The sequence below is a fragment of the Bombina bombina genome, chromosome 2, assembly GCF_027579735.1.
Source record: "Bombina bombina isolate aBomBom1 chromosome 2, aBomBom1.pri, whole genome shotgun sequence".
NCBI lineage: Eukaryota > Metazoa > Chordata > Amphibia > Anura > Bombinatoridae > Bombina > Bombina bombina.
In genome coordinates this window covers 170,002,686-170,027,297 of record NC_069500.1, presented here as the reverse complement: position 1 = coordinate 170,027,297, position 24,612 = coordinate 170,002,686, and the positions used below count along the sequence as shown (strand labels likewise).

The 24,612-nt window shown below is 40.5% G+C and overlaps 1 protein-coding gene across 1 annotated transcript in view; it reads right to left on the bottom strand.

The window, feature by feature from the left end:
* Window positions 1-24,612, bottom strand: part of SREK1 (splicing regulatory glutamic acid and lysine rich protein 1) — a gene marked incomplete in the record, with an annotated part of 208,720 nt that overhangs the window by 128,007 nt on the left and 56,101 nt on the right. The window contains 2 exon segments of the mRNA XM_053701343.1: window positions 17,620-17,652; window positions 19,062-19,189. Coding sequence (XP_053557318.1) covers window positions 17,620-17,652; window positions 19,062-19,189 — 161 coding nt within the window.

Below are 24,612 nucleotides of genomic sequence, written 5' to 3'. Positions count from 1 at the left end.
CTCTAGACTCACCAACAGCCTCAGGACACTAAGGCAGTACCACTCAATGTGCAATAGCTGCAGCTGGTTACATTCTGCAAACCATCCACTGCAAGGCAGCTGAACTTGCCTTCAAACTACTAGCTGCTGAGAACCAAATCCAAAAGTCAAAAGAAAAAGGCCAAACCGCTCCCCCTGCGGTAAGAAGGCGCTAAGCCCTCCAACTCTCCACCACGTGGGGGAGGAACTCTAGGGTCCGACAATACCAGACACGAGTGACGCAGTGGAACATCCACTGACCCAGTCATCCAAATTGAAGGCTATAAGGACTGAAACAACCTTTCCTGCCTTGCAGACCCACAGGTCCTCTAGAATGCTTAGTTGAATGTAAAACAAAATGATAACATGAGCACTCGGCGCCTCGGCCGGACCAGCCAATTAGAACGGCGCCACATGTCTGAACAGCCACAAGACAGAACCAAACCCAACAAGACCAGCCTGCAACCCGGGTCCTAACCGTCAAGCTGCATAAATCCTCCCTCAGAGGGGAAGAAGGGAAACAAACATATAACTAACATGTCCCCAAAAACACTTCCGCAGAAGTAACAAAGTATCGATCCCAGTTTAAGATTTCCAAAGGAAAATAAATTAAAAGACATCCTAATCGGATAAAAAGAAAATATTAGGCAACCCGTAGGTTAACGCCCAAGAAGATAAAAGGTCTACCGCAGGAGCAGCCAAACGGAGCCCTAATCTTCAAAAAAAAACAAAAAACATAATTTATGCTTACCTGATAAATTCCTTTCTTCTGTTGTGTGATCAGTCCACGGGTCATCATTACTTCTGGGATATAACTCCTCCCCAACAGGAAATGCAAGAGGATTCACCCAGCAGAGCTGATATAGCTCCTCCCCTCTACGTCAGTCCCAGTCATTCGACCAAGAATCAACGAGAAAGGAGTAACCAAGGGTGAAGTGGTGACTGGAGTATAATTTAAAAGATACTTACCTGCCTTAAAAACAGGGCGGGCCGTGGACTGATCACACAACAGAAGAAAGGAATTTATCAGGTAAGCATAAATTATGTTTTCTTCTGTTATGTGTGATCAGTCCACGGGTCATCATTACTTCTGGGATACCAATACCAAAGCAAAAGTACACGGATGACGGGAGGGATAGGCAGGCTCATTATACAGAAGGAACCACTGCCTGAAGAACCTTTCTCCCAAAAATAGCCTCCGAAGAAGCAAAAGTGTCAAATTTGTAAAATTTGGAAAAAGTATGAAGCGAAGACCAAGTTGCAGCCTTGCAAATCTGTTCAACAGAGGCCTCATTCTTAAAGGCCCAAGTGGAAGCCACAGCTCTAGTGGAGTGAGCTGTAATTCTTTCAGGAGGCTGCTGTCCAGCAGTCTCATAGGCTAAACGTATTATGCTACGAAGCCAAAAAGAGAGAGAAGTAGCAGAAGCTTTTTGACCTCTCCTCTGTCCAGAATAAACGACAAACAGGGAAGAAGTTTGGCGAAAATCTTTAGTTGCCTGCAAGTAGAACTTGAGGGCACGAACTACATCCAGATTGTGTAGAAGACGTTCCTTCTTTGAAGAAGGATTTGGACACAAGGATGGAACAACAATCTCTTGATTGATATTCCTGTCAGTGACTACCTTAGGTAAGAACCCAGGTTTAGTACGCAGAACTACCTTGTCTGAGTGAAAAATCAGATAAGGAGAATCACAATGTAATGCTGATAACTCAGAGACTCTTCGAGCCGAGGAGATAGCCATTAAAAACAGAACTTTCCAAGATAACAATTTTATATCAATGGAATGAAGGGGTTCAAACGGAACACCCTGTAAAACGTTAAGAACTAAGTTTAAACTCCATGGTGGAGCAACGGTTTTAAACACAGGCTTGATCCTAGCTAAAGCCTGACAAAAGGCCTGGACGTCTGGATTTTCTGACAGACGCCTGTGTAACAAGATGGACAGAGCTGAAATCTGTCCCTTTAATGAACTGGCTGATAAACCCTTTTCTAAACCTTCTTGTAGAAAGGACAATATCCTAGGGATCCTAACCTTACTCCAAGAGTAACGTTTGGATTCACACCAGTATAGGTATTTGCGCCATATTTTATGGTAAATCTTTCTGGTAACAGGCTTCCTAGCCTGTATCAGGGTATCAATAACCGACTCAGAAAAACCACGTTTTGATAAAATCAAGCGTTCAATTTCCAAGCAGTCAGTTTCAGAGAAGTTAGATTTTGATGTTTGAATGGACCCTGTATCAGAAGGTCCTGTCTTAGAGGTAGAGACCAAGGCGGACAGGATGACATGTCCACTAGATCTGCATACCAAGTCCTGCGTGGCCATGCAGGCGCTATTAGAATCACAGATGCTCTCTCCTGTTTGATTTTGGCAATCAATCGAGGAAGCAGCGGGAAGGGTGGAAACACATAAGCCATCCCGAAGTTCCAAGGTGCTGTCAAAGCATCTATCAGAACCGCTCCCGGATCCCTGGATCTGGACCCGTAGTGAGGAAGTTTGGCGTTCTGGCGAGACGCCATGAGATCTATCTCTGGTTTGCCCCAACGTCGAAGTATTTGGGCAAAGACCTCCGGATGAAGTTCCCACTCTCCCGGATGAAAAGTCTGGCGACTCAAGAAATCCGCCTCCCAGTTCTCCACTCCCGGGATGTGGATTGCTGACAGGTGGCAAGAGTGAGACTCTGCCCAGCGAATTATCTTTGATACTTCCATCATTGCTAGGGAGCTCCTTGTCCCTCCCTGATGGTTGATGTAAGCTACAGTCGTGATATTGTCCGACTGAAACCTGATGAACCCCCGAGTTGTTAATTGGGGCCAAGCCAGAAGGGCATTGAGAACTGCTCTCAATTCCAGAATGTTTATTGGAAGGAGACTCTCCTCCTGATTCCATAATCCCTGAGCCTTCAGAGAATTCCAGACAGCGCCCCAACCTAGTAGGCTGGCGTCTGTTGTTACGATTGTCCAGTCTGGCCTGCTGAATGGCATCCCCCTGGACAGGTGTGGCCGATAAAGCCACCATAGAAGAGAATTTCTGGTCTCTTGATTCAGATTCAGAGTAGGGGACAAATCTGAGTAATCCCCATTCCACTGACTTAGCATGCACAATTGCAGCGGTCTGAGGAGTAGGCGTGCAAAAGGTACTATGTCCATTGCCGCTACCATTAAGCCGATCACCTCCATGCATTGAGCTACTGACGGGTGTTGAATGGAATGAAGGACACGGCATGCATCTTGAAGCTTTGTTAACCTGTCTTCTGTCAGGTAAATCTTCATTTCTACAGAATCTATAAGAGTCCCCAAGAATGGAACTCTTGTGAGAGGAAAAAGAGAACTCTTCTTTTCGTTCACTTTCCATCCATGCGACCTTAGAAATGCCAGAACTAACTCTGTATGAGACTTGGCAGTTTGAAAACTTGAAGCTTGTATTAGAATGTCGTCTAGGTACGGAGCTACCGAAATCCCTCGCGGTCTTAGTACCGCCAGAAGGGCACCCAGAACCTTTGTGAAGATTCTTGGGGCCGTAGCCAATCCGAATGGAAGAGCTACGAACTGGTAGTGCCTGTCTAGGAAGGCAAACCGTAGATACCGGTGATGATCTTTGTGAATCGGTATGTGAAGGTAAGCATCTTTTAAATCCACTGTGGTCATGTACTGACCCTTTTGGATCATGGGTAAGATTGTCCGAATAGTTTCCATTTTGAACGATGGAACTCTTAGGAATTTGTTTAGAATCTTTAAATCTAAGATTGGCCTGAAAGTTCCCTCTTTTTTGGGAACCACAAACAGGGTTGAGTAGAACCCTTGTCCTTGTTCCGACTGCGGAACCGGATGGATCACTCCCATTAATAACAGATCTTGTACACAGCGTAGAAACGCTTCTCTCTTTATCTGGTTTGTTGACAACCTTGACAGATGAAATCTCCCTCTTGGGGGAGATAATTTGAAGTCTAGAAGGTATCCCTGAGATATGATCTCTAGCGCCCAGGGATCCTGAACATCTCTTGCCCAGGCCTGGGCGAAGAGAGAAAGTCTGCCCCCCACTAGATCCGGTCCCGGATCGGGGGCTCTCGGTTCATGCTGTCTTTGGGGCAGCAGCAGGTTTCCTGGCCTGTTTGCCCTTGTTCCAGGACTGGTTAGGTTTCCAGCCTTGCCTGTAACGAGCAACAGCTCCTTCCTGTTTTGGTGCAGTGGAGGTTGATGCTGCTCCTGTTTTGAAATTCCGAAAGGGACGAAAAACAGAATTTATGTTTACCTGATAAATTTCTTTCTCCAACGGTGTGTCCGGTCCACGGCGTCATCCTTACTTGTGGGATATTCTCTTCCCCAACAGGAAATGGCAAAGAGCCCAGCAAAGCTGGTCACATGATCCCTCCTAGGCTCCGCCTACCCCAGTCATTCGACCGACGTTAAGGAGGAATATTAGCATAGGAGAAACCATATGGTACCGTGGTGACTGTAGTTAAAGAAAATAAATTATCAGACCTGATTAAAAAAACCAGGGCGGGCCGTGGACCGGACACACCGTTGGAGAAAGAAATTTATCAGGTAAACATAAATTCTGTTTTCTCCAACATAGGTGTGTCCGGTCCACGGCGTCATCCTTACTTGTGGGAACCAATACCAAAGCTTTAGGACACGGATGAAGGCAGGGAGCAAATCAGGTCACCTAAATGGAAGGCACCACGGCTTGCAAAACCTTTCTCCCAAAAATAGCCTCAGAAGAAGCAAAAGTATCAAACTTGTAAAATTTGGTAAAAGTGTGCAGTGAAGACCAAGTCGCTGCCCTACATATCTGATCAACAGAAGCCTCGTTCTTGAAGGCCCATGTGGAAGCCACAGCCCTAGTGGAATGAGCTGTGATTCTTTCGGGAGGCTGCCGTCCGGCAGTCTCGTAAGCCAATCTGATGATGCTTTTAATCCAAAAAGAGAGAGAGGTAGAAGTTGCTTTTTGACCTCTCCTTTTACCTGAATAAACAACCAACAAGGAAGATGTTTGTCTAAAATCCTTTGTAGCATCTAAATAGAATTTTAGAGCGCGAACAACATCCAAATTGTGCAACAAACGTTCCTTCTTTGAAACTGGTTTCGGACACAGAGAAGGCACGATAATCTCCTGGTTAATGTTTTTGTTAGAAACAACTTTCGGAAGAAAACCAGGTTTAGTACGTAAAACCACCTTATCTGCATGGAACACCAGATAAGGAGGGGAACACTGCAGAGCAGATAATTCTGAAACTCTTCTAGCAGAAGAAATTGCAACTAAAAACAAAACTTTCCAAGATAATAACTTAATATCAACGGAATGTAAGGGTTCAAACGGAACCCCCTGAAGAACTGAAAGAACTAAATTGAGACTCCAAGGAGGAGTCAAAGGTTTGTAAACAGGCTTAATTCTAACCAAAGCCTGAACAAAGGCTTGAACATCTGGCACAGCTGCCAGCTTTTTGTGAAGTAACACCGACAAGGCAGAAATCTGTCCCTTCAGGGAACTTGCCGATAATCCTTTTTCCAATCCTTCTTGAAGGAAGGATAGAATCCTAGGAATCTTAACCTTGTCCCAAGGGAATCCTTTAGATTCACACCAACAGATATATTTTTTCCAAATTTTGTGGTAAATCTTTCTAGTTACAGGCTTTCTGGCCTGAACAAGAGTATCGATAACAGAATCTGAGAAACCTCGCTTCGATAAAATCAAGCGTTCAATCTCCAGGCAGTCAGCTGGAGTGAAACCAGATTCGGATGTTCGAACGGACCCTGAACAAGAAGGTCTCGTCTCAAAGGTAGCTTCCAAGGTGGAGCCGATGACATATTCACCAGATCTGCATACCAAGTCCTGCGTGGCCACGCAGGAGCTATCAAGATCACCGACGCCCTCTCCTGATTGATCCTGGCTACCAGCCTGGGAATGAGAGGAAACGGCGGAAACACATAAGCTAGTTTGAAGGTCCAAGGTGCTACTAGTGCATCCACTAGAGCCGCCTTGGGATCCCTGGATCTGGACCCGTAACAGGGAACTTTGAAGTTCTGACGAGAGGCCATTAGATCCATGTCTGGAATGCCCCACAGCTGAGTGACTAGGGCAAAGATTTCCGGATGGAGTTCCCACTCCCCCGGATGCAATGTCTGACGACTCAGAAAATCCGCTTCCCAATTTTCCACTCCCGGGATGTGGATAGCAGACAGGTGGCAGGAGTGAGACTCCGCCCATAGAATAATCTTGGTCACTTCCTCCATCGCTAGGGAACTCCTTGTTCCCCCCTGATGGTTGATGTACGCAACAGTCGTCATGTTGTCTGATTGAAACCGTATGAACTTGGTCCTCGCTAGCTGAGGCCAAGCCTTGAGAGCATTGAATATCGCTCTCAGTTCCAGAATATTTATCGGTAGAAGAGATTCTTCCCGAGACCAAAGACCCTGAGCTTTCAGGGATCCCCAGACCGCGCCCCAGCCCGTCAGACTGGCGTCGGTCGTGACAATGACCCACTCTGGTCTGCGGAATGTCATCCCTTGTGACAGGTTGTCCAGGGACAGCCACCAACGGAGTGAGTCTCTGGTCCTCTGATTTACTTGTATCTTTGGAGACAAGTCTGTATAGTCCCCATTCCACTGACTGAGCATGCACAGTTGTAATGGTCTTAGATGAATGCGCGCAAAAGGAACTATGTCCATTGCCGCTACCATCAACCCGATCACTTCCATGCACTGAGCTACGGAAGGAAGAGGAACGGAATGAAGTATCCGACAAGAGTCCAGAAGCTTTGTTATTCTGGCCTCTGTTAGAAAAATCCTCATTTCTGAGGAATCTATAATTGTTCCCAAGAAGGGAACCCTTGTTGACGGGGATAGAGAACTCTTTTCCACGTTCACTTTCCAGCTGTGAGATCTGAGAAAGGCCAGGACGATGTCCGTGTGAGCCTTTGCTCGAGGGAGGGACGACGCTTGAATCAGAATGTCGTCCAGGTAGGGTACTACTGCAATGCCCCTTGGTCTTAGCACCGCTAGAAGGGACCCTAGTACCTTTGTGAAAATCCTTGGAGCAGTGGCTAATCCGAAAGGAAGCGCCACGAACTGGTAATGTTTGTCCAGGAATGCAAACCTTAGGAACCGATGATGTTCCTTGTGGATAGGAATATGTAGATACGCATCCTTTAAATCCACCGTGGTCATGAATTGACCTTCCTGGATGGAAGGAAGGATAGTTCGAATGGTTTCCATCTTGAACGATGGGACTTTGAGAAATTTGTTTAAGATCTTGAGATCTAGGATTGGTCTGAACGTTCCCTCTTTTTTGGGAACTATGAACAGATTGGAGTAGAACCCCATCCCTTGTTCTCTTAATGGAACAGGATGAATCACTCCCATTTTTAACAGGTCTTCTACACAATGTAAGAACGCCTGTCTTTTTATGTGGTCTGAAGACAACTGAGACCTGTGGAACCTCCCCCTTGGGGAAAGTCCCTTGAATTCCAGAAGATAACCCTGGGAGACTATTTCTAGCGCCCAAGGATCCAGAACATCTCTTGCCCAAGCCTGAGCGAAGAGAGAGAGTCTGCCCCCCACCAGATCCGGTCCCGGATCGGGGGCCAATATTTCATGCTGTCTTGGTAGCAGTGGCAGGTTTCTTGGCCTGCTTTCCCTTGTTCCAGCCTTGCATTGGTCTCCAAGCTGGCTTGGCCTGAGAAGTATTACCCTCTTGCTTAGAGGACGTAGCACCTTGGGCTGGTCCGTTTTTACGAAAGGGACGAAAATTAGGTCTATTTTTTGCCTTGAAAGGCCGATCCTGAGGAAGGGCGTGGCCCTTACCCCCAGTGATATCAGAGATAATCTCTTTCAAGTCAGGACCAAACAGCGTTTTCCCCTTGAAAGGAATGTTTAGTAGCTTGTTCTTGGAAGACGCATCAGCCGACCAAGATTTCAACCAAAGCGCTCTGCGCGCCACAATAGCAAACCCAGAATTCTTAGCCGCTAACTTAGCCAATTGCAAAGAGGCGTCTAGAGTGAAAGAATTAGCCAATTTGAGAGCATTGATTCTGTCCATAATCTCCTCATAAGGAGGAGAGTCACTATCGAGCACCTTAATCAGTTCATCAAACCAGAAATATGCGGCTGTAGTGACAGGGACAATGCATGAAATGGGTTGTAGAAGGTAACCCTGCTGAACAAACATCTTTTTAAGCAAACCTTCTAATTTTTTATCCATAGGATCTTTGAAAGCACAACTATCCTCTATGGGAATAGTGGTGCGTTTGTTTAAAGTAGAAACCGCTCCCTCGACCTTGGGGACTGACTGCCATAAGTCCTTTCTGGGGTCGACCATAGGAAACAATTTTTTAAATATGGGGGGAGGGACGAAAGGAATACCGGGCCTTTCCCATTCTTTATTAACAATGTCCGCCACCCGCTTGGGTATAGGAAAAGCTTCTGGGAGCCCCGGCACCTCTAGGAACTTGTCCATTTTACATAGTTTCTCTGGGATGACCAAATTTTCACAATCATCCAGAGTGGATAATACCTCCTTAAGCAAAATGCGGAGATGTTCCAATTTAAATTTAAATGTAATCACATCAGATTCAGCCTGCTGAGAAATGTTCCCTAAATCAGTAATTTCTCCCTCAGACAAAACCTCCCTGGCCCCCTCAGATTGGGTTAGGGGCCCTTCAGAGATATTAATATCAGCGTCGTCATGCTCTTCAGTAACTAAAACAGAGCATCCACGCTTACGCTGACAAGGGTTCATTTTGGCTAAAATGTTTTTGACAGAATTATCCATTACAGCCGTTAATTGTTGCATAGTAAGGAGTATTGGCGCGCTAGATGTACTAGGGGCCTCCTGAGTGGGCAAGACTCGTGTAGACGAAGGAGGGAATGATGCAGTACCATGCTTACTCCCCTCACTTGAGGAATCATCTTGGGCATCATTGTCATTATCACATAAATCACATTTATTTAAATGAATAGGAATTCTGGCTTCCCCACATTCAGAACACAGTCTATCTGGTAGTTCAGACATGTTAAACAGGCATAAACTTGATAAGAAAGTACAAAAAACGTTTTAAAATAAAACCGTTACTGTCACTTTAAATTTTAAACTGAACACACTTTATTACTGCAATTGCGAAAAAACATGAAGGAATTGTTCAAAATTCACCAAACTTTCACCACAGTGTCTTAAAGCACTATACTATTATATTGCACACCAATTTTGGAAGCTTTAACCCTTAAAATAACGGAACCGGAGCCGTTTTAAGCTTTAAACCCCTTTACAGTCCCTGGTATCTGCTTTGCTGAGACCCAACCAAAACCAAAGGGGAATACGATACCAAATGACGCCTTCAGAAGTCTTTTATAAGTATCAGAGCTCCTCTCACATGCGACTGCATGCCATGCCTCTCAAAAACAAGTGCGCAACACCGGCGCGAAAATGAGACTCTGCCTATGCTTTGGGAAAGCCCCTAAAGAATAAGGTGTCTAAAACAGTGCCTGCCGATATTATTATATCAAAATACCCAGAATAAATGATTCCTCAAGGCTAAATAAGTGTTAAAATCAATCGATTTAGCCCAAAAAAAGTCTACAGTCTAAATAAGCCCTTGTGAAGCCCTTATTTACAATCGTAATAAACATGGCTTACCGGATCCCATAGGGAAAATGACAGCTTCCAGCATTACATCGTCTTGTTAGAATGTGTCATACCTCAAGCAGCAAAGGACTGCAAACTGTTCCCCCAACTGAAGTTAATTGCTCTCAACAGTCCTGTGTGGAACAGCCATGGATTTTAGTTACGGTTGCTAAAATCATTTTCCTCATACAAACAGAATTCTTCATCTCTTTTCTGTTTCTGAGTAAATAGTACGTACCAGCACTATTTGAAAATAACAAACTCTTGATTGAATAATGAAAAACTACAGTTAAACACTAAAAAACTAAGCCATCTCCGTGGAGATGTTGCCTGTACAACGGCAAAGAGAATGACTGGGGTAGGCGGAGCCTAGGAGGGATCATGTGACCAGCTTTGCTGGGCTCTTTGCCATTTCCTGTTGGGGAAGAGAATATCCCACAAGTAAGGATGACGCCGTGGACCGGACACACCTATGTTGGAGAAATTAGACTGTCTAGCCTTAGCTTTGGCTTTGTCTTGAGGTAGGGCGTGGCCCTTAACTCCTGTAATGTCAGCGATAATTTCTTTCAAACCGGGCCCAAATAAAGACTGCCCCTTGAAAGGTATATTAAGTAATTTGGACTTAGAAGTAACATCAGCTGACCAGGATTTTAGCCACAGTGCCCTACGTGCCTGTATGGCGAATCCTGAGTTCTTAGCCGTAAGTTTGGTTAAATGTACTACGGCCTCCGAAATGAATGAATTAGCTAGTTTAAGGACTCTAAGCCTGTCCATAATGTCGTCTAGCGTAGATGAACTAAGGTTCTCTTCCAGAGACTCGATCCAAAATGCTGCCGCAGCCGTAATCGGCGCGATACATGCAAGGGGTTGCAATATAAAACCTTGTTGAACAAACATTTTCTTAAGGTAACCCTCTAATTTTTTATCCATTGGATCTGAAAAAGCACAGCTATCCTCCACCGGGATAGTGGTACGCTTAGCTAAAGTAGAAACTGCTCCCTCCACCTTAGGGACCGTTTGCCATAAGTCCCGAGTGGTGGCGTCTATTGGAAACATCTTTCTAAATATTGGAGGGGGTGAGAACGGCACACCGGGTCTATCCCACTCCTTAGTAACAATTTCAGTTAATCTCTTAGGTATAGGAAAAACGTCAGTACTCGCCGGTACCGCAAAGTATTTATCCAACCTACACAGTTTCTCTGGTATTGCAACGGTGTTACAATCATTGAGAGCTGCTAAGACCTCCCCTAGTAATACACGGAGGTTCTCCAATTTAAATTTAAAATTTGAAATATCTGAATCCAATCTGTTTGGATCAGAACCGTCACCCACAGAATGAAGCTCTCCGTCCTCATGCTCTGCAAGCTGTGACGCAGTATCAGACATGGCCCTAGTATTGTCAGCGCACTCTGTTCTCACCCCAGAGTGATCACGCTTGCCTCTTAGTTCTGGTAATTTAGACAAAACTTCAGTCATAACAGTAGCCATATCATGTAATGTTATCTGTAATGGCCGCCCAGATGTACTAGGCGCCATAATATCACGCACCTCCCGGGCGGGAGATGCAGGTACTGCCGCGTGAGGCGAGTTAGTCGGCATAACTCTCCCCTCGCAGTTTGGTGAAATTTGTTCACATTGTACAGATTGACTTTTATTTAAAGTAGCATCAATACAGTTAGTACATAAATTTCTATTGGGCTCCACCTTGGCATTGGAACAAATGACACAGATATCTTCCTCTGAGTCAGACATGTTTAACACACTAGCAATAACTTGCAACCTGGTTATAATCTTTTTTAGCAAAAACGTACTGTGCCTCAAAGAGGTACTAAACGATTAAATGACAGTTGAGATAATGAACTGAAAAACAGTTATAGCATCAAACTTTAAAACAACACAACTTTTAGCAAAGGTTTGTTCCCATTAGTAAAATAACAATAATTAAATTTGAAATAAAAATTACAGAGCAACGTTTTTATTCACAGTCAATATAAAATTCTCACAGCTCTGCTGAGAGAATGTACCTCCCTTCAAAGAAGTTTGAAGACCCCTTAGATCTGTCAGAGATGAATCGGATCATGCAGGAAATATAAGAGTAGCTGACTGGAAATTTTTGATGCGTAGCAAAGAGCGCCAAAAACGGCCCCTCCCTCTCATACACAGCAGTGAAGAGAAACAAAACTGTCACAATTAAAGCAAACAACTGCCAAGTGGAAAATAATGCCCAAATATTTATTCACTCAGTACCTCAGCAATGTAAACGATTCTACATTCCAGCAAAAACGTTTAACATGATAAATACTTATTAAAAGGATTAGTGACCTTTAACAGAGTAGTTCCGGTGAAATACCATCCCCAGAATACTGAAGTGTATACATACATGTCATTATAACGGTATGGCAGGATTTTTTCATCAATTCCATTCAGAAAATAAAAACTGCTACATACCTCAATGCAGATTCATCTGCCCGCTGTCCCCTGATCTGAAGCTTTTACCTCCCTCAGATGGCCGAGAACAGCAATATGATCTTAACTACTCCGGTTAAAATCATAGTAAAAAACTCTGGTAGATTCTTCTTCAAACTCTGCCAGAGAAGTAATAACACGCTCCGGTGCTATTGTAAAATAACAAACTTTTGATTGAAGTCATAAAAACTAAGTATAATCACCATAGTCCTCTCACACATCCTATCTAGTTGTTGGGTGCAAGAGAATGACTGGGACTGACGTAGAGGGGAGGAGCTATATCAGCTCTGCTGGGTGAATCCTCTTGCATTTCCTGTTGGGGAGGAGTTATATCCCAGAAGTAATGATGACCCGTGGACTGATCACACATAACAGAAGAAAACTGTTAAGGATCTCAAAAAGAACAGTCAGGAGATTACATCATCCCCACATGTCTAATGAGGTGCACCATTCGAAGCAGACTGAAAATTCCCATATCCGAGGATAGGATCATTTAATAATTGAAAAACATGTCTAAGTAAGACACGAAGGCACGCAACTCTGTAACGAAAGGCACAACACTCAGGGACAGTTACACCCGCAGGGAACTGTACAGGCCCTCCCCAAGGCGGTAGACCCGGGACAATAGGGCACGAGCACAATCCCCCCCAAACGTCTGGACTCTGCAGACGAATAATCGTCAAGAATATGTGGAAGCGAAAACATGCTGCAACCTTCGGGGGGGGGGGGGGGGAACAAGCCGCCCTGCGTGGAGGAATAATCATAATCTGGGTTACCCACATGTGTAGAAGTATGGAACGGTAGGGAACTCGCCTCTTGGATGACAGGGCCCCCAGAGGCGGATGGCTCAGCTGACCCATGAATCCCCGAGCCCAAGGAACCAGGCGCTCTAATACGGCACACACCGAACATAAAGGATTGACAACGAGGCAAATCCGGATTCTTCCCCGGACGAAGAATCTGAAATTTGAACAGTCTCAGCATCAGAATCCTCCATAACTGGATAGTAAATAGGCCAATATGGACTATTTTAAGACAAAACGGCACCTGACACCCACAATGGCTTGGGCACTCACCACCTTCTATGAACCAGACCCCTGCAAACTAGAATTTCTCCGTCGCCACACGGTCAGGAATGCGGAAATGGAGGACGGCACGTAATCACGCCCGGCCAGAAGGTAAACCGTATAGTCCAAAAAAAAGCATGCCTAACCATAAGGTTGCGTCACTTCCAAGGCCTTTAGGTTCCAAGCCATGACCCCATTTAAAACTACACATAAGCAGATTGAATCACATAACACACATGATTAAACCCCCCTGTTCAATAACCACCCCAGGAGATATTAACCCTTGATTCCAAGATACTAACAGGAGACTCACAGAGACCCTTATGTTAAGTTAGTCCCTCAAGGCAGTAGCCTCTCAGGAAAACAGCTGTAGTACAGTACATGTACGAAGAAAGAAAATGAAACGATCTTACCGGAATCTACGCTGTGGATGAGGAACACGGCCCTTCAAGTGTGACGGATAGTAGCATCGCCTCCGCCATGGACTTGAGAGAAGAAAGCATGCAGCGGAGCGGAGTTCGACAAAGCCGATTGTTAGAGGAGCTGTTAACATGAGTCGGGATGGTTATGCAGAAAGACTCTTCCTGCTTCTCCGGACTAACTTTCATCCAAGCCCTTACTGAGAGACTGACAGGATTACTTAAAACTCCTGTCCCATGTCAAAGAGTACTACCCTCCATAAGAGACAAATTAAATTCTGACACTTCTCTGCCAACCTCCTGGGACGAAAGGCAAAGAATGACTGGGGGATGAAGGGAGTGGGAGGAGTATTTAAGCCTTTGGCTGGGGTGTCTTTGCCTCCTCCTGGTGGCCAGGTTCTTATTCCCCAAAATTAATGAAGGCAGCTGTGGACTCTTTCCATTTAGAAAGAAAAAGTTAATTTTGACCGGACTGTCCCTAATCCCTTTATTACCCGTTTCACAGTTTAGTTTTGCATAACCAACAGTTATATTAATATACTTTTTACCTCTGTGATTACCTTGTATCTAAGCCTCTGCTGACAGCCCCCTGATCACATGACTATCTATTGACTTGCGTTTAGTACTGTGTTGTGCTAAATCTTAAATAACTCCTCGAGCATAAACATATTGTTATCTATATGGCCCACATGAACTAGAAGTCTCCTGTTATGAAAAGCAAATAAAAAAAATCATGTGATTAAAGGGACACTCAATCAAAACTAAACTTTCATTATTCAGATAGAGCATGCCATTTTAAACAACTTTCCAATTTACTTCCATTAACAAAATGTGCACATTCTTTTTATATTTAAACTTTTTGAGTTACCAGCTCCTACTGAGCATGTGCAAGAATAAGTGTGTATGCACTTGTGAATGGCTGATGGCTGTCACGTGGTACGTGTATGCATTTGTGAATGGCTGTCACATGGTACAGGGGGAGTGGAAAAAAACATAACTTTTAAAATCGTCAGAAAAAAAAATCTACAACTCATTTGAAGTTCAGACTAAGTGCTATTCCATTGTCTTGTTATCTTGCATTTGTTGATTATGGAAATCTACTGTGTTGACTGGTCCTTTAAGAGGTTGTCTATAGAGGCTTTGAAACAGGCAGACATTTAGAGGTTTATATGTTATAAAGTATATTAATCTAGCAATGCTGGGGAATGGGTAGTGAAGGCATTATCTATCTTTTTAAACAATAACAATTTTAGTGTAGACCGTCCGTCCCTTTAAACATCTATAATTTCCCAGAGGTTCTGAGGTAAGAGGTTTTTTTTGTTTTGTTTTTTAAACTAACAGTTTTAAACAAATGCTTATAGGACATTAAAGGGACAGTCAAGTCCAAAAAAAACCCCTCATGTTTTAAATAGGGTATGCAATTTTAAACAAATTTCCAATTTACTTTTATCTCCAATTTTCCTTTGTTCTCTTGGTATTCTTAGTTCAAAGCTAAACCTAGGAAGGATCATATGATAATTTCTAAGCTCATGAAGGCCGCCTCTTATCACATGCTTTTTAATTTGCTTTTCAAAACAGGGAAAAACTAGTTCATGTGAGCCATATAGATTACATTGTGATTACGCCTGTGGCTTGTGTCAGACACTACACTAATTGGTTAAAATGAAAGTCAATAGATAATAAATAAAAAGTCATGTGATCAGGGGGCTGTCAGAAGATGCTTAGATACAAGGTAATCACAGGAGGTAAAAAGTATATTAATAGAACAGTGTTGGTTATTCAAAACTGGGGAATGGGTAATAAATGGCTTATTTATCTTTTAAAACTTTAAAGGGACTGTCAACACCAAAATTATTTTTGCTTAAAAAGAAAGAATCCCTTTATTACCCATTCCCCAGTTTTGCATAACCAACACAGTTATAATAATACACGTTTTACCTCTGTGATTACCTTGTATCTAAGCCTCTGCAAACCCCTTTTTTCAGTTCTTTTGACCGACTTGCTTTTTAGCCAATCAGTGCTCACTCCAGGGTAACTTCACGTGCATGAGCTCAATGTTATCTATACGAAACGCATGAACTAATGCCCTCTAGTGGTCAAAATGCATTCAGATTAGAGGCAGTCTTCAATGTCTAAGAAATTAGCATATGAACCTCCTAGGTTTAGCTTTCAACTAATACCAAGAGAACAAAGTGGTGATAAAAGTAAATTTGAAAGTTGTTTAAAAATACATTCCCTATTTAAATCATGAAAGTTTTTTTGGGACTTGACTGTCCCTTTAAGTAGAAAAAAAAAAAAAAACAGAAAAGAAATTAAATAAATAAAAAATATATATAAAAAAAAATGCTGATCAATTTTTGTTAAGATTGATGCAAATGTTTGTGTAAATATAAATTCCAAAATAATGCCCAAATGAAGTTTAAATAAAGTAACTCCAAGAAAAGCAAATTTAGATTTCTGAAAGTGTTTGGACAGCACTTTTTATCATGCTAACTATAAAACTAATAAACAGACAGCATCTAATAGTTTAAATAAATCTGCTCAGCAACAGACTCAACTGAGGTGTCTGCTTCAGCATCTCTTTCTATAGAGAACGTGAACTAATAATTATGAATGAACAAAAACTTGTTCACACCAAGGTGATAAAATCCTAAAAATAAAATAAGAGAATAAAACAATGAATATATTATGACTGTGTACACAACACAAAATAATCAGTACTTAGGTAGAGACTTCCAGCCACAGTCACTCTCTAAAGGGATATGAAACAATTTTTTTCTTTCATGATGCAGAGCATGCAATTTTAAGCAACTTGTAAATGTAGCCACCAACCACAGCAAGCGCTACCAAGGTGCTGAACCAAAAATGGGCTATTTCGACCTTGAAGAAAAGAAACAATCCCATAGAGTTACACTGTTTCTATTTGTATCAATGCAGAAGCAACGGTACTAGCTCTAAGGTATACACAGTTTAACTCTATGGGATTGTTTCTTTTCTTTGAGGTCAAAAGAACTGATAGTATTTTTTTGTGTTGTGTACAAGGTGATAATATATTAAAGTGAAGGTCAATTTTCATCAATGAGTGCCCGGTTTTTAAAGATACTTTTTAAAACAGGGGCACTTTCATTGATGAAAATTAACATTGCACTGGATTTTAAGAAATACTTACCTTTTTCTCCTGCAAAACCGGATCGCCGATCTCAGCCTCAGTTCCTCTGTAGTGACGTCAGAAATGACAAAAACCGGCTTCCTCCAATCATGGCTTGCACCCCAGAGCGTCCAGCTCGTGATGCCTGGCTGTGATTGGAGGAAGCCAGTTTCGTCATTGCTGTTGTCTACAGCAGGAAGAAGGAGGGAGATCGTCGATCCGGCATTGCAGGAGTAAAAGGTAAGTATTTCTTAAAATCCAGTGCAATGTTAATTTTCATCAATGAAAGTGCCCCTGATTTTAAAAGTATTTTTAAAAACCGGGCACTCATTGATGAAAATTGACCTTCACTTTAAATTGTTTTATTCACTAAGGTAGCAATTATTAATTGCTGTTTGGGGAATTGTGTTGATAATATGCGATTCGACAAAGCCAAAAAACATGGGTGGTGGGAAAAAATGGGATACTTTAGCCCCACAAATCAAACCAAAGGGACCAAAATAGTGGCTATTCTGCTGTTGACTGTGTTTGTTCTATTGCAAGTCTACTGGCTCCTATACCACTCTCTCCCCCCATCAATGAAGTTGTTCTTGCATGTATCCATATCAATAAGGAATTCCTCTTTACTGCGGGTTACATAACTATCTCTTTTTAAATCAAGATAGCAATTGGCTGTGCACGACTAATATACCTCTGCAATACTCTATTGGCACATGCTGCTCTCTTTCCCCTCATTTATATTGGTTGTGCTTAGAGATATGCTGCACTTTCTGATTTCTATTGATGTGGGAAAATCAAAACAAAGAAATATTTCAGATGTAGTATAAAAGGAAGAAACGTAAGCATACATTATTATTATATTAAGTGTCATGCTTCCTTACCAATGGTAAATCAACTTTCTCTCTTCTAAGGACCTAAACAAAGTTAGATTGATTAATAGGTTATTAACATTAGGCATATATACATATGTTTACAAAGCAGAGCAAAAACATTTTCACACAACATGTAGAAATGAACAGACTAACAAATCTTACATTTGCAGTCATTTCTGACATCTTCATTTACAGTTAAGAGAAACAGTTATGTACGATCATATTACTGGTAAAAGTGAGCCACACACATTCATGTGAGCTCTTACCAAAAATTGCCAAAACACAACTCTTGCTTTTATATACAGGTAGCCCTCAGTTTAAGCCGGGGTTAGGTTCCAGGAGGAATGGTTGTAAACCGAAACCGTTGTAAATTGAAACCCAGTTTATAATACAAGTCAATGGGAAGTGAGGGAGTTAGGTTCCAGGCCCCTCTCAAAATTGTCATAGGCAACACCTAATAGATTATTTTTAAAGCTTTGAAATGAAGACTTTAAATGCTAAACAGTATTATAAACCTAATAATATAGATTGTATCATCATCAAACTAAGTTTTATGAACAAAAACGTTTTTTTACTTGCATTTTTCTGCAATCAGTTCTCTGCATCGTTAGCATGTTCGATATTATTGGTCTGCATCTATTCTATGCTTTTCAATCTGCAGTGATTAATAAGCAGTTAGGCACCCTCACCTCAAGCTGCTGGAAAGGAAGATAATAGGGAAGTGCCTGCTAAATTTTGCTCGATAGATCTGGTCTGATCTGTGTACACAGATCAATTTAAGGCTGTTAAGTTGCATAACTTTGCTGCAAAACAAGCGGACAGATCCAGCTACTGGCTATTTTAATTAGTGCATTGCTTTCCAAAGCTTTTCAATAGCAGTCACATGACTGAAAAAAAGGTTGTTATTCTGAAATGGCACAAATTGAACCGGCGTAAACCGAGAGCCACCTGTATTGTTTTTTTATTAACATATAAATGTCCCTCTTAACTTATGAAATGCAACTTTCTATAGTTTACTTGACCGTGAAACATTCTAGATAGAGGTAGCTTAGCTCTAATATGACGTTGCCATGGTTTCTGAGCAGGTGAAAGTCAACTGGACATACAGACATATGATCTGTATGTCCCATGCACAGCAAAAGCCATCAATATCAACTGACAAAAGACATCTGTATTTCATGGTAAAGAGATAATGAGTAAACCAAGAGAAAGTGGTTATAAACTTTGATCACAGCTAGTATTGTGTGTAAGTTAATTTCTAAGTAAAAATGTTATGAAAAAAAAACATTGAAGCAACACAAATACAATAGTTATGCAACTTATTAATAGCTACTTGGTAATTGAATTTACACATTGCTTATTTAAGTAGCGCTTGTATAAGGGTAGGATTCCAAGACCACAAGAATGCTCTGGAATATAACATACTATGAAGAACACATTATTGAGCTTACCGATGCTAGAGGAGAAGGAGTAGGAGCTGGTGTCGGTATAGGAAGCAAACCTGCTCCAGGAAGCAGGCTGGATAAAGAAGGAACTGGGGCCAAAAGAGAGAGGGCCTTTGCTTCTTCTGGAATTTTACCTATAGAGGCAATTATATAGTATTAGAAGAAATAAATTGTTATCAAGAGTATGGTTTTCCGTTTTAATTACCCTGGTACCTCAAAAAAGAAAAAAAAAAAAGAAAAGAAAAAAAAAAAAAGACAAACAAAAAGATAAGGTCCTTAATAAGAAATATTATGAACTTAAGGTTTTCTCCCCTCCTACTTTATTACTCTGCTCTACAATGAAAAAAAGAGAGCAAAGCTTCAAACACTAAATCTCACTGATGGAATATTAAAAATTGAAGAGACAATTTATTATCACTTTGAGCTATGGGTCACCTGTACTGGAAACTTAAGGTTCATGAACGAAACGATATCAAGCATGGAGACCTTTCCCAGGACGGTGTTTTCACGGAGATCGAAAGTTGTGTTACACATGACAACCGTTCGTGTTGGATGCATCACTAATAGCACACAGAACATCAGATACAGAAAAGAAGAACATTTTATGAAGTTCAGTCCCCAAAAATTACAAAATCTCTAATGAAAAAAACAGAAATAAAAGAACAAAAAGGAGAAATAAAAGCATATGCTATTTTATATAAAATATTCTAGCTAGTTTAGTTCTCTCTTTAGAGGGTGTTGTATATCAACCTAAATAGTAATGAAAATGAGCTACACAACTCTTGATTGTTGATGGTGGTGTAAGATACTTTTAGTAAATTGCAAAAACTACATATAAAATGGTACCGATCAGCAAGCAGATCTCCTTAAGATAGAAAGATTCTCTCTTAACCAACGTAACAAAACTGGATAGACATTTTTTTGCAGCAGATGCAAAGAACTAAGTATAAGAAAGCAAAATGAAAACAAAGGGGAACAAGGAAGATGCAGAGGGAAAATAAAAGTTAATATTTTCTCAGAAGAGGTAACTGAATCCTGTATATGTAGCCTTGAGGTACATATTTTTTAAAACAAAAAACATATATAATATGCAGCAAAAGATGGTTATACGTTTATAATGTTTACTTGCCCTGATTAACGCCAATACAGACAGGCATTATACATAATTTAGTGCTTTACAATTGAAGAACAAATCATAAAAACTGCCCTAAAAGAGACATTAAACTACTGGGTACAACTACAGTAAGATACTTTTGTAATTCCTCCTGTACTTGCATCTTACATTACATAAGAACGTTTTTAAAGCTCTGCATCTCTATACTGGATGCCGCCATCTTGTAGCGCACGTATTGTTGCATCTTGTGACAGTTGGTGTGTTTTCACAGATCAGTGTTACTTTGTCAGCTGTACCTCGCACAACAAAAAAGCAGAGGCTTCACATATTTGCAGTTTTTGTTCACATTTTAAATATTACAAAATATAGAAAAACTCTCAGGAACAATAAAGAGCAATGCAGCTACTGCAAAACATACAGCTCTGTTTTCTACAATTTAAAATTAAGTACACAAAAAGGCTTATCAAAAAAACATTACAGATTTGTTAATGCGCACTGATTCTGTCACAGACAGGGTGTAAGGCAGGGCTCGACAAACCCAGGAGCCTGGGAGCCACTGGCTCCTAGAATTCTACCCCTGGCTCCTAACTTTTTGGGTTATTCTCCATATATCTATATACAAATCCAACTGTCTGGCTCCTAAAAATATGCCTGGCTCCTAAATATTCTTACTGGCTCCTAATTTTTGAACATATTTGTCAAGCACTGGTGTAAGGAAAACTCCAAGATGGCGGCACCCAGTGAGAAAATGCAGAACTTCACTAACCAGCACTTGTAAAGGAAATAAGAGAACATATCTAATAGGGCTGAGTTAGACTAGTCGACTAATCGATTAGTCGATTGGTCTCTCATTAATCGACTAGTACGACATTAGTCGATTAACGACTAGTCCATTGTAAAAAATATTAGTCATGCACACCCCTAATATCTAAAGGGAGTTGCAGGCACAATATGAAAAACAATAGCATGATGAGTAGTAACCATGCAAGTGTAGTAGTACCCAGTAGTTTAATGTCCCTTTAAATATGCCTGAATGAGTAAAGTGTCAATAAATGCTCATTATATAGAAAAAAAATGAAACTATGTGAGGACTTGAATACTTAAATATCAAATCAATTGTTTTAATTTTTATTTGAAAATCTAAACAAGTAACAAGCCATTAAAGTTATACCAGAAGGTACCTCTAGTGCCGTGCTACCCAATAAGAGTACAAAACAGTTAACTAATCAACTTAAAAAAAAATGCTTAAAGCATTAAGTGTGTATCTTTATAATACAGAAGCCAAGATATAAAAGTACACTGCAAATCATTATTCTTCCAAAATCACAACTTAAAGTGATGGTAAATTTAGTGGTTGTTAAAACTTACCTGAATAAACTATGTGACATTTCCATGTATAAAGCTACAATACATGGTACATTTTTGACTTTTAAAATAAATAGATAAAAAAAAAACGTATTTTGTTCCTGCTTCTTCATATTCCCTCCGCCCTTCCATTTTCTTTTCTGTTGTGACGTAGAGAGGTCCCACCCGCTTTCTACATAGTAGGCAATGCACGCTCCCCATAGCCGATACTGGGAAGGGGAATGTAACTGCGTGCACTCGCACACAGCGCCCCTTCTGGCAATTCTCCATAAAATCCCAAAGCACATTAAAATCAGCAAGCCGCACGGCAACGCTGTTTATTGGGTGGAGCCAAACGTCACAGAAGGAAAAAAATGACTATTGAGGGGGGCAGGGATGGGAGGGAATTAGACAGGAGTAATAATAATACATTAAAAAGCATTTTAATGTGGAAACAAAAATATCATTAGACATTTCAAAAACAGTACTAACAAAACAAAATAAGAAAATCATTAAATGTTACTTTCAATTTAAAATGTAGCAGTAGTTATTTTGGAAGAATAAAAATAAAATGGCTACATTCTTTTAGATCTAAATCCCACAGCCATACTTTATGCTTTCTGATTTTATTACACGTACACTGGGAAATTACTTAAAAGGCTGCTGAAGAATTGGACTATCCTATGAGGGAGACCAAGCGAGCCCACTGACTGTATAGAGTCAGAGAGACATGAGTGGATATATTCTCTGTTATTGTACTGCTTATACATTTTTTTTCACTTTCCATCTGCGACTAAAAAAATTAGGAGACACTTCTTTTCTAACAGATAAATTAAGCATAATGATCATTACTAAGATACTGTATAAACCTCAGTTACTAGTATGAAACACAAATAACCAAAATAAATACTTAAAGGGAAAGTGTACACCTTAGTCATGTTAATGTCTTACCTTAGATTAAACTGCAAAAATCATCCTGCATCCCTTTCTATATCATGCAGCAGGAACAGTAAAAAAGTTATTTTAAAATAAATATTGTTTCTGGCTACTTTGAAATGGCTACCAAGCTCCGCCCACTGACGACATTACGATCTGGGCTGCATTAAAGGCTTCACTAATTACAAAAGACTCACTAGTTGGATTCAACAGACTGGCAGTGCTATTCAGCAGAGTGCATAGATGCAGCCCAGATCATGATGTCATCAGTGGGCAGAGTTTGGCAGCCATTTCAAAGTGGCCAGAAACAATGTTCATTTTAAAATATTTGTTTACGGTTATTGATAGAAACAGGACATTTGCAGCTTAAAGGGACACCGAACCCAATTGTTTTTCTTTTGTGATTCAGATAGAGCATGCAATTTTGAGCAACTTTCTAATTTACTCCTATTATCAATTTTTCTTTGAAAAAGAAGGCATCTAAGTTTTTTTTTGGTTCAGGCTCTGGAGAGCACTTTTTTATTGGTGGATGTATTTATCCACCAATCAGCAAGCACAACCCAGGCCGGCATCTATACTTATATTCTTGCATTTCAAATAAAGATACCAAGAGAATGAAGAAAAATTGATAATAGGAGTAAATTAGAAAGTTGCTTAATTTCATGCTCTATCTGAATCACGAAAAAGAGAAAATTTGGGTTCAGTGTCCCTTTAATCTAAGATAAGACTTTAAGATGACTAAAGAGTAGACTGTCCCTTTTAATTAATTTATCTAACCTATTTAAAGATACAAAAACAGGGTAAGAGTACTGCAACATTTTACTGTGCAAAAACCTGCCTGAACTACTTTAGGTCACAAAGCTACAAAAACAACATTTAAAAAAAGGACAGTAAACAGATTTTACAGTAATATAAAACGTTTGAATATGTGTAGTAAAAAAATTGCTCCATTTTTCTGTAAATAGGGACAGTAAACACCAATTTTCATATAACTGCATGCAATAGGCACTACTATAAAGAATAATATGCAGATACCGATCTACAAATCCCGTATAAAACCGTTTAAAAACTTACTTAGAAGTTCCCAGTTTAGCACTGTTAAAAAGGTTCATGGAACACACACTGCAAGTGGGATATAGCAGACACCTCCCCCCCCCCCCCTTATGAAAATATGAAAACACTCTTTACACAAACAGGAGCAAGCTGGAGTCGGTATACATCAGTATTCTCCTAAAACTGCTTGGTTAGGAGTCTGAAAATCAGAGCAATGTTATTTAAAATAAGCAAAACTATACTTTCTTTTTTAAAAAACCCTGTATGGGCTATATAATAAATGATAATCTATGAAACATGCAAAGAAAATTAACAATTCTGGGCCACATATCTGCCCCTAAATGGCTTCAGCAGTGATAGTTAGATAAGATCAGTTTGCTAACATAATGGACTAGCCTGTTCTACTCCAGTAACACGTCTGGATTGGCTCCTCCAAAAAAATCATGATACGTGTAGTTTGGCAATTAAACTTTGGCAGCAAAAAAAAGTGATAATGCACTCCAAAACATTTTCAAACTCACCAAGTATGATATTTTATTGCAATAATGCAGAAAAAATCTTGCAATTACAATGTGTTTATTGTCCCTTTAAGGCCACAAGTTGTCACTAGACCCAAATACATGGTTCATTTTCTTGCTCCTTTAAATTAGACAAAAAGTCTATTTAAGTTAAAGGTATATGAAACCCATTTTTTTTCTTTCACAATTCAGATAGAGCATACAGTTTTAAATAACTTTTCAGTTTACTTATCAAATTTGCTTAAAGTAAAGGTAAAGTCTGCCCTTTATAAAATCAGATCCAGAATGTTAGTGATATTTTAGATGGAGTTTAATTAATCAGTTGTAATAAAGATGCGCTATAAACTTAATTTTTAATATAGATATGAAATTCAAATTCCTGTGCTCCGCTCCCACTTCAAAAGTCAATTTTCAGTGAGCTGTTTAAATTGTTGTCCAATCAGGGCTCTAGCTACAACAAAAGTGCCATATGGGGAAAGTGCTAGCTAGGATTTACAATCATCAAAAATAAACAAAACTTTTAGTCATTAGTTTGTTTAAAAAAAAAAAAAAAAGTGTTAAACATAACCCTTTCTGTGCCACGGACTCCTCA